Source organism: Microcaecilia unicolor, chromosome 5 (assembly GCF_901765095.1).
Source record: "Microcaecilia unicolor chromosome 5, aMicUni1.1, whole genome shotgun sequence".
In the NCBI taxonomy this organism is placed as follows: domain Eukaryota; kingdom Metazoa; phylum Chordata; class Amphibia; order Gymnophiona; family Siphonopidae; genus Microcaecilia; species Microcaecilia unicolor.
In genome coordinates this window covers 321130147-321143671 of record NC_044035.1, presented here as the reverse complement: position 1 = coordinate 321143671, position 13525 = coordinate 321130147, and the positions used below count along the sequence as shown (strand labels likewise).

General features: G+C 41.6%; 1 protein-coding gene across 1 annotated transcript in view; it reads left to right on the top strand.

Annotated features, from left to right (window-relative positions):
* RHPN2 (rhophilin Rho GTPase binding protein 2) overlaps positions 1-13525 on the top strand; it is a 114307-nt gene that overhangs the window by 15828 nt on the left and 84954 nt on the right. The window contains 1 exon segment of the mRNA XM_030204425.1: positions 7137-7265. Within this exon segment, the coding sequence (XP_030060285.1) occupies positions 7137-7265 (129 nt within the window).

The following is a 13525-nucleotide window of genomic DNA, read 5'->3' as shown; positions in this document are numbered from 1 at the left end:
AAACAAGTTTAACCAAGCTTCCGCCTCTGTGCTCCTTTGAACGCCTAGCTTTTTCTGTGCTTCAATAACTGCTTAAAAGGTACCAAGAATTTAGGTTAGAATTCAACCTGAAGAAAGGCATGTGCATTTAAGAAACACATTTCTAAGCAAATATTTTAGAGGGCTCTTCATTTCTTCTTTTCAGCCTGTCAGCGAGAATACTCTAGGAGTGCTCTGAGCTAGTGAATGACATGGGGACGGGGACCCATGGGGATGGGGACAGAGCCCGTGGGGACGGTATTTGTTATGAATGGTTGTTCATTGTGTGTTGGTGTTTTATCTTTTAGAATGGTTGTTTTAGTTTGCTGTTCTTTTCTATCAAATTGATGGATTTCTTATATGTTTTTTTAATATGATATTTTTAAATTAAGATGTAAACCGTTCTGTTTTGTGAATGCAATTTGAAACGGTATAGTAAATAAATAAATGATAAATGGTGCAGGAACAGATCCCATAGGGAGGGGATGGATGTCATTTTCTACTTTGAAGCCTGTTAATGAACTGGACTACTACTACTACTACTTAACATTTCTAAAGCGCTACTAGGGTTACGCAGCGCTGTACAATTTAACATGGAAGGACAGTCCCTGCTCAAAGAGCTTACAATCTAAAAAGACAATGAACAGTTAATCAGATAGGTCAGACAGATTGGGGCAACCTATATGTTCGAAAGGTTAGGTTCCGAACGCAGCATTGGAGAGGTGAGCTTTAAGCAAGGATTTGAAGATGGGTAGGGAGGGGGCTTGGCGTAGGGATTCAGGAAGACTGTTCCAGGCATAGGGTGAGGCAAGGCAAAATGAGCGGAGCCTGGAGTTGGCAATGGTGGAGAAGGGTACTGAGAGGAGGGATTTGTCATGTGCGCGGAGGTTACGGGCAGAAACGTAGGGGGAGATGAGGGTAGAGAGGTAGGGTGGAGCAGCAGAGTGAGTGCATTTGTAAGTAAGGAGGAGAAGCTTGAATTGGATGCGGTATCTGATCGGAAGCCAGTGAAGCGACTTGAGGAGAGGGGTGATATGAGTATATTGGTTCTGGCGGAATATGAGACGTGCGGCAGAGTTCTGAATGGATAGATGGCTGAGTGGGAGGCCAGTGAGGAGCAAGTTGCAGTAGTCGAGACGAGAGGTAATGAGAGCGTGGACGAGAGTTCGGGTGGTGTGCTCGGAGAGGAAAGGGTGAATTTTGTTGATGTTGAAAAGGAAGAAGCGACAGGTTATGGCAGTCTGCTGGATATGCGCAGAGAAGGAGAGGGAGGAGTCGAAGATGACCCCGAGGTTGCGGGCAGATGAGACGGGGAGGATGAGGGTTCCATCAACTGAGATAGAGAGTGGGGGAAGAGGAAGAAGTGGGCTTAGGTGGAAAGACTAGGACCTCGGTCTTGGACATGTTCAGCTTCAGGTGGCGGTTGGACATCCAGGCTGCAATGTCGGATAGGCAGGCCGATACCTTGGCCTGGGTCTCTGCGGTGATGTCTGGTGTGGACTGTTATTTATGTTTGAGTGATGCAGACGATATTTTGATTTTTTTGGAAAAACAAGCAAGAATGTTGGCCACAACTAGGAAATTTTGCATGGGGGGGATCCTGTACATCCTGCTATCAGCACCTCTTTGAATAAGACATCTTCAATTCAGAAGGACTGTGGAAGACAGGAGAGCTAGACTAAATCCTGAGATTGTTGATGATTTCTTGTTCATCCACAGATTAAAAAATTATAACAGTGCTTCATAGGGCATATTCCTCCCCTCTAGAGCATACAGAACGTGTTGTATTTTATACCCGTGGACATTTTAACAGGATGGATTAGGATTCCTTGGGGTAGTAGAAGTCGTCTGTTGTTGGAGTTGGAAAGGTGGAGGGGGGTATTATAGTTGCTCGTTGTTATTATTGTTTTCTATTTGTAATTTATACACAACAGTTGCACAGCATATTGTTCCTTTCTATCTACTATAATAAAACTCACCCTCAACGTTCTGAAGACAACGTTCTGAAGTCACTCAGTCAGTCACTGAAGGGTTCATGGATTCATGGTGGTGAAGCCTCAACACTGACCATGTCTCTCTGCCCCGCCCTCACATGACGGACCAATCAGAAAAAACACCCTCAACATTCTTAAACACAAAGGACCATCACAACACCGTTCCCAGGCAACACTAGGCAACGTAAGACGGACCAATCAGAGGAAACTACGTGACAATAAGGGAGGAGCATTCCCCAGCAGAATGGCTCATTATCTGTGCAGCACGGAGAGCAGCACAGAAACACCGCTGGGACGAGAGAAGAATATTCCTGCTGTGGGTATGTGCAAAAATTTACATTTACATTTCACATTTACATTTCACCAACAGAAAGACCCCCCTCCACAAACCTCCTTGACAGACAAAACCACACACACACACAATACAACAGAAACACACCCTCAAAGCCACACACCAATCCAACCCACTTTGCCAGCACAGCATAGCACAGCACACCCCCCAACCCCCAAGCAAAAAACAAAACAAAAAATGACACACATCAACAACCTGCACACACACCGCACCCTCACTAACACACTCACACACACACAAAATAACTCTGTGACACATACACACACACACACAAAAAAAACCACATGCTAGCGCCCGTTTCATTGGTTTCGGAAACGGGCCTTTTTTTACTAGTACTTTAATAAAAAGATTTAAATATAAAGCCATACATGTTCGAGGCGTCTGCAGATGATGACAGAGCCCACAGGGACAGGCCAGGGATGGGAACAGAACCTGTGGGGATGGGGTGGGGACGGGACAGACAGAACCTGTGGGGATGGAGACAAAATCAAAACTTTGCTTGGGGTGGGGGGGGGGGGGGGGCAATACCAACCACACACTTCCATAACTTTCAAGCTGCAGAGCACATAAAAGGTTAACCCAGGGAAAACAGGTCAGTGCAATCAGCAAAGGAAAAATAACCTACTGTAGAGCAGGAGAAGGAGGGCCGGAACAGCCTGTGCACCTACTAACCCCCCCCCCCCCCACCGTTTCTTTATGAATGTGCAGTGGAGTACGAGGGCCACAAGATATGATCATGCATGCTCCTGCCAATAGCTGGCAGTATCACAAAAAAAAAATCAACAAAGAAATAGTTGTGGTAGTGAAGTTATTCCTCATTAGTAAATTATATTTAAATATATTTAAGTTTGAACTTACTATGTGTAAGCTTTGGAGGGGAGATTGATGGTTTTCTCCATTTTTACATGACTTTTTTTTGGACTAGCTTTGATAGCTGGGTCAACCACAATTTTTCCCCCTCAGCTACTCCAAACAATAGCACTGCATTCTTCTTGTTCAGGTGTTGGCTGTATATTTTTAGTAGTAGGCCAGTTGGAATGTGTTTGGGTAACACAGAATTTTTTTTTTTGGGGGGGGGAGGAGGACGGGAATTTGTCAACTATGCTTCTAGTTCTCCTGCTGACTCCTTTGAGGCTGAGACAGTTCCTCCCAGAAGTGTCTGATTCCCTCTCCTTCTCCTATGATCTGAATGACGCATTTTTCTTGGTCTATCACAGCAGTGGCTTAAGGGCTTACAGAAAGATTGGTGAATACAAGGAACTCTCTCCTCATAGAAGTGTGTGATAGGAATTCAGAAAAGGACAAGTACCAGTTATCCACAGTGAATGTGAATTAACGGTGAAATCAGGGACTGACTAGCATGTAAGATTTGGACTACTGCAATATGTAGGGGGAAGTAGGCATTACAGAGCCCTTTCCATCTTTATCGGCTCTCAAATTCTGTTTGTCTATTTACTTATGTGTCTGTGTACTGGATGCTTCTTAGTTCTGAAGACCTGAACTCTTCTTCAAAGAGTAGCCGCTGTCTTACCAGTACAACAGGAGATAGAGAATATAGATGGATAATAGCTGATAAGCCATGCATAACTCAGGGACTTATTTACTAATATGCTGTAAAGTTTTGCCCTTATCGTGCATGAAGTGCAAAAATTAATGCATTGCAAGTGCAAAACTTGTGCAGTAGCCCTTGAGAGAGAACTCCCAGCATGTTCCCATACAGTTACTATACAGAGAAGTTCTTTACTGCATGGTAAGAATTAACAATTAGCGCAGATGCACTTACTGCCTTCCATTTGATTGATGAAATAGACCTAGAAGTTATTCTGACTGATAGGATTTGGTCCAAATTCGAACCAATATCTTCATCGATTCAGAGCCCTCTGGTAAATAGACTTTCTAGGTCAGGATGTCCATTGGATAGTCTTCCTCTTACTTGTTGAAAGATGCTTCATCTGATCTTTTAAATTGGTTTGTTGTGTTTAACATCACTTTAGGCACAGTAGGGTTTTTCCAAGAGATGGGCAGTATTGTTATGACTCCAATACCTACACAATCTGATGGAGACTTATCTCAGGTCTCCAATTTCAGGCCAATAGCAAATATTCTCTTTCTCACAAAATTGGTAACTTTTTTTTGGTTGGAACCCAGTTGTCTGAATATCTGGATAGATGCACTCTATTGCTTAGTTCACAACATGGGTTCCACTTTTTTCACAGTACCAAGACCTTGCGGCTGTCATTAACTATTGAAGTAAAGAAGGTGCTGTGTATAGGTGGAGAGATGGTATTTTTACAGTTCAATATATCTGCAGCTTTCCATACCGTCAACCATGATATTTTATTAAGATTACTTTCTGAAGCTGGACTAGTGGGTCCTGTTTTCAGCTGGTCTGTGTCATTTTTGAAAAATAGACAGTACTTGGTACTAAAAAAACGCTACTTTTTCATTTTCATGGGTACCCCTCTTTCCCCCCTCTTATACAACTTATACATGAGCTCAACTAGACAAGTTTTACTGAACCCAGGTGAGCTTATGCTGTTGTATGCTGATGATATTTTTTTGTTGGTTCCTATCAGTCATGATGTAAATTCTATTCCTTCTGTCATAGAAAATTGCATTAAAAAGATTAGAGATTGGTCTACATCTGTATCACTTAAATTAAATTCAGACAAGACTTGAATCCTATGGTGTACCTTTAATTTACCGAATATCCCAGAATTCATTCCAACTAACAACGGATTCAATTAAAAGTTGAAAGGGTTTCTAAGGTTTTGGAGATGCTTTTAGACTCCTCGTTAACTATGGAACCCCAGATTAATAATTTGGTTCAGGGAGCCTACTTTAAGCTGAAACAGCTGCGTCTGTTGCATTCTTACTTCTTGCGGGATCATTTTAGAATTATTTTGCAACTTTCAATCTTAGCCCTACTTGACTATGGCAATTTTTTGAACCTGGGAATAGCTTCTGAGTTGACCCACAAAATCCAATTAATTCAGCACTCTGCTGCTAGACTGATTCATTATAAGTCTCACGGTGACCATGTGACTCCTCTGTTAAATGAGTTACATTGGTTTCCGGTACAAGCTCAGGTGCTGTGTCTAGTTTTTAAGGTTTTAGAAGGTAGTTGTCCAGATGGTTTAATTCAACTGGAAAATATTAAATTAAAATTCACATTCTAGGATCTGTAATCAGTTGCTCTTAGCATTCCCTACGGTTAAACATAGGAGATTCAAGGATTTATTTATGAGTTTGTTTATGGAATAATATTCCTGCAGGTTTGCGTTTAGTAAAGCTTTGAAAACTTATTTGTTTTGTCGTGTTTAGTAGAATGACATTTTTTTGGGGGGTTAATTCTCAATATTTATATTAATTGTATCTAATTCCTGATGTTTTGTATCGGTGTCTTCTTTACATTTATTGTATATCGCCTTGAATCTCAAATTGAAGGAATTGGCAGGTGATAAGTTATCGATAACATAACATAACATTAGGACAGCAAAAAGGTTGTCCTAACTTTAGCTGCCAAGCTAACCAGGCCCCGGTTTGAATATTGGCTGGTGCCCAGTTAACTTTCGGGTGACTGCACATACCCGGATATTCAATAATGAAGGCTAGACATGGCCCAGCACTGAATATCTAGGGTCACTTCAAACTGCAGCTGTAAGTAGCTTTAAGAAGCACTGAACACCATGGACTGAATATCTACCCTCTTGTTTTTATTTATATATTAAAATCCATTGAAGTTTGCAAGGATGTGCATTTTTATTTACTTGAATAATGCCATCCCAGTTTGACCTTGCTTTTACCACATGATCCAGAACTTCTGAAAAAGAAAATATTAGCTTCTGGCAGTGGCATAGGCTGAAATTTTTAACAGCACCCCTCCCCCCCCCCCCCCCCCCCCGTACCTTAAAATCACCTGCTCCGCTCCAGTCTTCGCCCGGGCAGTAGCAGCAGTACTCATAGACTGCCTGTGGCCTGCTCCAGGGCTTTCTAAGGAAGTATTATTTCACAGAAAGGGTGGTGGAGGCGTGGAATGGCCTCCCGGTGGAGGTGGTGGAGTCGAGGACTGTTCCAGAATTTAAAAAGGCATGGGATAAGCATATGGGATCGCTTAGGAACAGGAAGAATTAGGGGTTACAGAGGATGGGCAGACTGGATGGGTCATATGGCCTTTATCTGCCGTCATGTTTCTATGTAATTGTCCCACCCTTCACAAAACAGGAAGTTGCATCAGAAGGGGCAGGACGGTTCACAGAGAAAGTTCAGGTGCAGACCGCAGGCAGCCTATGAGTGCTGCTGCTGCTCCCACTGCCAAGGCAAAAAATGGAGGGAGGTGATTATAAGGCACTGGGGGGGGGGGGGGGGGGGAGCAATCTGATAGGGGGTGTGTATACAACACACGAGCCTGAAATAAATACATCACTGGCTTTTGGACTGGGGGGGGGGGAACAAGAAGAATTATCAGTTGTCTATTTTGTGGCATTCTGCTCTTATTCCCGACTGCTTCTGAAAAGAAGATTGAAAAGAGATTTAAAACATTGACTTCTCATTGCAGAACCTAACAAATCTGCCAAGCAAGTCTCTTAGTTGCCTGTGTTCCACGTGAAGGCCTTATAGTGCACAGGAACTTTTTGCCAACTTTGTCTAAGAGAGCTTAAAAATCTGTAGAATGTGAGGCATGGTTTTCAACTCCTCTTTTGTACAATACATAGATTGTTCCCAGAGTTATCACCTAAACTCATGTAAGTACATCTATCTACTGTTTACAGAGCAACCACAAATAGTAAAGTTCGAGAACAGGTACTTCTTGAACTGAGTTTCGTGAACTCGAACCTGCAGGTCTTGAAGGAGGAACTGGAAGGACTGAACATCTCGGTAGAAGTGTATCAGAATACAGAGTAAGTGAGCTGATTTGTTATCTTTTGTTTCTCTGCCAGTGTGATTTGATTTTTCTTTGTACATAGTTTAATAGCTTTTATTTTAAAGCATTATTCAGATTTTTATAGTGTAAACCCAAGGGAGTTACCTATATGCCTATATGCCAAAGCTGAAAAATATTTCCTTAAGTGCTTGCAGTGTGTTGCAGGCCCAACCTTTATTTACAAGAGTTGTGTTGCAAGAATACCAGAGAGCACAGTATTGAAATTGATCCTGAAAACTAAAAATAGCATTTGTTCAATGTGACCTTAAAAAGAATTCTGAAGTTAGTCCTCAAAAAGCTAGTGGGCCATCAGCATTTTCCATTTTAACTTCTAATCCCTCTCTTCAACTTCCTGTACTTTCAATGGTATGTATTCCCACATCTGCATTATATTTGTTTTACTTATTTCTTTGCAAGCATTTTACAATAAGGGAATATTTTTATAAAGCATTTGTCATATATAAAGCATGCTTTGCATGCAGAATTTGGTTTGATTTATTAATTTAATTCTTTGCAACTTATCAAAGCAGATTTATAATCAAAATGACAAACGTCATCATCAGAAACGACATAAAAACGTACCCTCTGATACTGAGGCTGCGGTGGTCAGTGTAGTTTTTTAAATGCCAGATAACCAGTGGTAAAAAAAAAAATTTGATATTACTTTTAAATATCAGTCCTCTAATATCAGTTAAAACAATAAAAATTATACATCTGATTTTATGGCTCTTCTAAAATTGTGTGGTTATAAGTATATGTGCTGACAAGAGCACACATACCTTTATGCAATAGTGAATAGGCATTGCCAGTTGTGTAGTTTGGAGCGGGGGCATAGTTATGAGGTATGTGTGTACTTTATAAAATATGTGCATACCCATACAGAGTACATGCAGAAAGTTGCATTACCTCAGATCAGGTGTAACTTTGAGCATTTTTGCAGTACTGCAAATTAAATACTATTTGGACTCTTCATACTTCACCCTCCCCTCCGGATGGAACCAGGAGTTGTCAATCAGTGGAAGGAGCACGGATTAGTGTAATTTTATGAACTGTTGGAAAAATGGGCAAATGATGTCTTTAAGAGGATCTCTAAGCTAGAGGCTGACAAACTGCTTTCTTCAATTTCGGCCAAAACCAAAGTGGTCCTGGGGAACTGAGGAACTGAGTTCGATTCCTGGCACAGGCAGCTCCTTGTGACTCTGGGCAAGTCACTTAACCCTCCATTGCCCCATGTAAGCCGCATTGAGCCTGCCATGTGTGGGAAAGCGCGGGGTACAAATGTAACAAAAAAAAAAAAAAAACTGCTACCGAAACTGTCTAAACACTTTTGACTGAAACCAAAACTGCAGCTGAAACTTAATACCTGGTTTCGGCTGAAGCCAAAACTAGAGCCAAAAACTAAAGTTTGATTGTGTGACTGTGAACCAAAGAGACCCACTGGGGATTATCAGAGTTTGCAGTCAGCAGCTGTTTTACCACAGGAGATTGTTATCCTCCAGTCCCATGAATTGCAACCACAGGCTGACAACTGAGAGCCATTTTAACAAGGACTTCTCAACAAATCTAGCACATTTAGGCTCCCAGGTCAGTGCAGATGTAGTTCAATATCCTCTGAGACAGGAACTTTGTGAGACCTTGTAAAAAAAAAAAAAAAAAAGTCATGATTTCTATTTTTTATGCCTACCCAAACTGTGAACAAGTAACAAGAGAAAGTAGCATTGGGATGCTTCCCATTTTGTATTTTAGTTATAAAACTGGTTAAGGACAAGGACGTCTGTCAGAAAAGTCGGTATAGCAAGTTTTTCTTACTAAAATAGATTAAAGGAATCCAGACACTGGTCTACACTATATAGACATTATGCCAGCCTGATGTGCAATCCAAAATAAAAAGAGCACATTGATGTCACTGAATGTGAGGGACTGTGTGCTCTGAATAATTACAATCAAGAGCAATACATTTCTCTAATTATTTTCTAATATATAAACTGGTAAATAAGACCGAGAATATTATAATGCCTCTGTATTGCTCCATGATGCGACCTTACCTTGAATATTGCGTTCAGTCAGTCTGGTTGTCGAATCGCAAAAAAAATATATAGCAGAATTAGAAGGTTTAAAGAAGAGCGACCAAAATGATAAAGGAGATAACTCCTTTCTTGTGAGGAAATACTAAAGAGGTACGGCTCTTCAGCTTGGAAAAGAGACAGCTGAGGGGAGAAATGATTAAGGTCTACGAAATCCTGAGTGGCGTAGAATGAGTAGAAGTGAATTGATTTTTTACTCTTTCAAAAAGTACAAAGACTAGGGGGCAGTCAATGAAGGTAAATGGAAATACTTTTAAAACAAATAGGAGGAAATATTTTTTCACTCAACGAATAGTTAAGATCTGGAGCTCTTTGCTGGAGGATGAAGTAACAGTGGCTAGCGTATCTGGGTTTTAAAATTTTGGACAAGTTCCTGGATGAAAAATCCATAGTCTGCTATTGAGACAGGTGTGGGGAAGCCACTGCTTGTCCTAGGCGTGGGGAAGTCACTGCTTGTCCTGGGATTGGTAGCATGGAATGTTGCTACTATTTGGGTTTCTGCCAGGTACTTGTGCCTGGCTTGGCCACTGTTGGAAAAGGATACTGGGCTAGATGGACCATTGGTCTGATCCAATATGGTTATTCTTATGTTCTTATTGTTTCTCTACTTTATGAGCTGCCCACTACTTGTGCTTGAAAACAATTATGGTAGGTTAATTTCTTATAGAATGTAGCTTCTGCATGCCAAGAGTTTAAGGGAAGATGATCCCTTGGGCTGCCGCTGGATACCGGCTAGCGGCAGGCAAACTACCCGGGCAGGACAGAGCACTAAGGCAGAAACCAGGGAAGACAGGGCTGAAGCTGGAGACAAGTAGAACTGGGCTGGAGGTAGGCAGGGCTGAAATTGGAGCTAAAGACAAGCAGAACTGGAACTGGAGCTGGAGACGAGTAGGGCTGGAACTGAAACTGAAAACAAACAGGGCTGAAAATGAAGCTGAAGGCAGGAAAAGCAGGCCAAATCCAAACAGGCGATACATCATATCAGGCACGCACAGCTAGGCAGGAACCTTGTTGCAAAACCAACGCATGAAAGTTCCAAGGTTCCTTATAAAGGCCCTCACTAATGATGTCACAACCACTGGTGCCCTGGAATGAGGCTTGGAATGCACTGAAGAACACTACAGGGGCACCAGAGAAGGGCTAAGATACTGGGGCATCAGACTGAGGCTTGGATAGTCGCTAGGGTGAGGCTAGGATGCTGGAACATCAGAGTGAGGCTTGGGAAATAGGCAGCAGAGGAGGTAGTCCTGAGAAGCCACGGAACCTGACCACCAGAAGTAAAGGTGAGTCTGAAGCCATGGCCATGACACATACCCAGCAGAGCCTGCAAATTCTTTAGTATCACCCAAATAGTTTCTAAGCCACAATATATGTAATAATTGAAATAATGAAAGACCATATTCTACCTCCAAGCAAAATAGCCTCCGCACACATGGACCTCAGCTATTGAAAACTGAAACTAAAAGCCACATTGCTTTTATAATGGCTGACTTTGCTGTACATTTGGAGTGACAGCTGAAGTTATATCTCCAAAGAGAGGCTAATTCCTAATTTATCATCCCAAATTTAAAGACTTATTTGGAGCACTCTATTACTATGCAAGATCATTACTGCTTTACTTGCAATCATGTTACACACACAAAAAAATGCAGAGAGTAGACTCCCCCCCCCCCCCCCCCCACCACCACCCCATGGCATTTACATGTGTAGATTGCATACATGTGTAAATGGTGATTTCTGAAAAGTTACACATGAAGATTCTGATTCACATCATGCAGAGATTTTAAGAGAGCGAGGTTTGGGCATGCCTTGGGCAGGACAAAAATCTGCATGTATATTCCCTCTTTTGCTAAGAGAATGCATGTTAATGGAAATAAATTTCTTCCTTGGCTTTTCCATCAGCTTAAAGGCACCCACAGATTTTCAAATAGTGCTTGTTTTGTGCAGGGTTTTATACAAAAGATAAAGGAAATGATTCTTCTTAAGTCCCTGTTGTCTATTTGTACCTCCAAAATTAAGAAAGATAATTGCAGCCTCACTACTTAATTGGTAGCACTTACATGTCTAGTGCTGAGGTTTGCTAAGCTGCTAGCGTGGCTTGCTGTGTGCTAGTGCCGACACAACCCATTCACTTTCGGCTGTGTTGGCAATGCTGCGGGGAACTTACTACTACTACTACTACTGTAAGCTCATTGAGCAGGGACTGTCTTTCTATGTTAAATTGTACAGCGCTGCGTAACCCTAGTAGCGCTTTAGAAATGTTAAATAGTAGTAGTAATAGTGCCGACACAACCCATTCACTTTCGGCTGTGTTGGCAATGCTGCAGGGAACTTAGTAAACAAACCCCTAGGTTTGTTAAATGGAACAGCAACGTATGGAAGTGCCATCACACTCGTGGAAGTTGCCAGGTTCATGCTGTTCATTGTTTCAATGTGTTTATTTGTAAAATGGCTGCTCCTGTTGCACGTGCAGGTGAATACATGTACATTCCTGCATATCCTTAGGTGTATTTTACAGAATACTGTAAGTTCAGTAGAGCTTTTGTAAAGTACCACCAGAACTGAGTATGTCCTGACCTGGATGTCTTAATTTTTATCTCAATGTTCTATGTAAAATGGGTCTTGCACTATTACCACTCAAAAAATTCCTGGCATTGTGTATGTTGGTTTTTGTTGTTGTTGTTGTGGGGGTTTTTTTGTTATTTTTTTTACAAAGAAATTACTTCGTTTCATGAGTAAAATTGCACTAAAATACATGGGAATTGTCCAAAAGGAGAGACAAATTTTAGGCTGTTGTTGATTCATTCTCTCCAGCCAGTAGATCAAGATAAGAGCATGATTCAGTTTAAAACAATGAGACCAATCATACATATTGCACATGGTACTCTGTCAAATGGTTACCTGCCTGGGCTTGTTCTAGTGTGTCAGTGGGGCTTGATTTAGCATAAACTAATTAGTGATGTAGAAAATTCAAAAATAGCCTGTATAAACCACCCTTTTTTTTTACCTCTTTGTTCACAGCTGGAGTTTCACTGAATCATGATTCAAAAAGTGGTAGAACTGGACTATCCTGCTCCCAAACCAGGAGTGCAGGGGTTGTTTTGTTCTGTTTTTTTTGTTGTAGTATGAAACTTCAATAAAGAATTGACAAACCATTTTAACTAAAGGACAATAAAGGTTAGGTTTGTTAGGAAAAATGAGGTTTATATACAACTCTGTTCTAGAAATGCAACAAGATGTATTTTGTGTCACTGCAGGGGCGTAGCCAGACAACAAATTTTGGGTGGGCCTAGGCAAGAAGTGGGTGGGCACCAAGTATTCTCCCCTCTTCCAACCACCACCCAAAAAAATATTTCAGCTGGCGGGAAAATGCTTCTTTCCACCTTGGCAGTATGCAGCAGGCATGCGCTGAAAACTGAGTGTGTGCAGGTGCCAGTATCGTGGAGAGTCGCTTTTTAGTTACCATCAGGGGGCAGTCTTCAGCTGGCCGAGCTTGAGCTCCCCATCAGCTACCGCTAAATGTGTGCTACTGTTGGGTGGGCCTGAGCACTAAATGGGTGGGCCCCGGCCCACCTGTGGCTACGCCACTGTGTCACTGACTCTTAGCTTGCTGGTATTGATGTGTTGGTAAGTCAATTGTGTCCACCTTCCTATGTTTTTATTTCTAAACCTCGGGGCAAATAATGAGGTGGAGGACTGTTAAGATTTGTCATCTTTGAAAGAGATTGCCTTCTTATGAAATGTTATTTGTTGCAGCCACTGGTTGGGGTATGTTTAGTTTACTGTCCTCCTAGTGTTCTTCGTAGGGGGTTTTCCCTTGTTTCCCACAGAAGGCACTTACAGAGACTGATTTTGTTTTGGATTTGCTCACACCTTTGATTGTATTGGGGATTGTAATCTGCATTTTTTGGATGACAATGTTATGCTATGTAAGTGAGGATTTCTTACATGTGATGCATTTGCTTGGCATATGTCAAATAGTCTCAAATCCCACACATTCTTCAGTACATATGTTAGATATGATATTTTTGAATGATGATCTCTGCTATATAAACTGAGTTCAACTGTTCATTATGTTAGGGTTCCCAGATTGGCATTTTTGCTGGCATTCTGTTTGCAATTACACAGTATTAAGCCTTCAATATACCTTGGA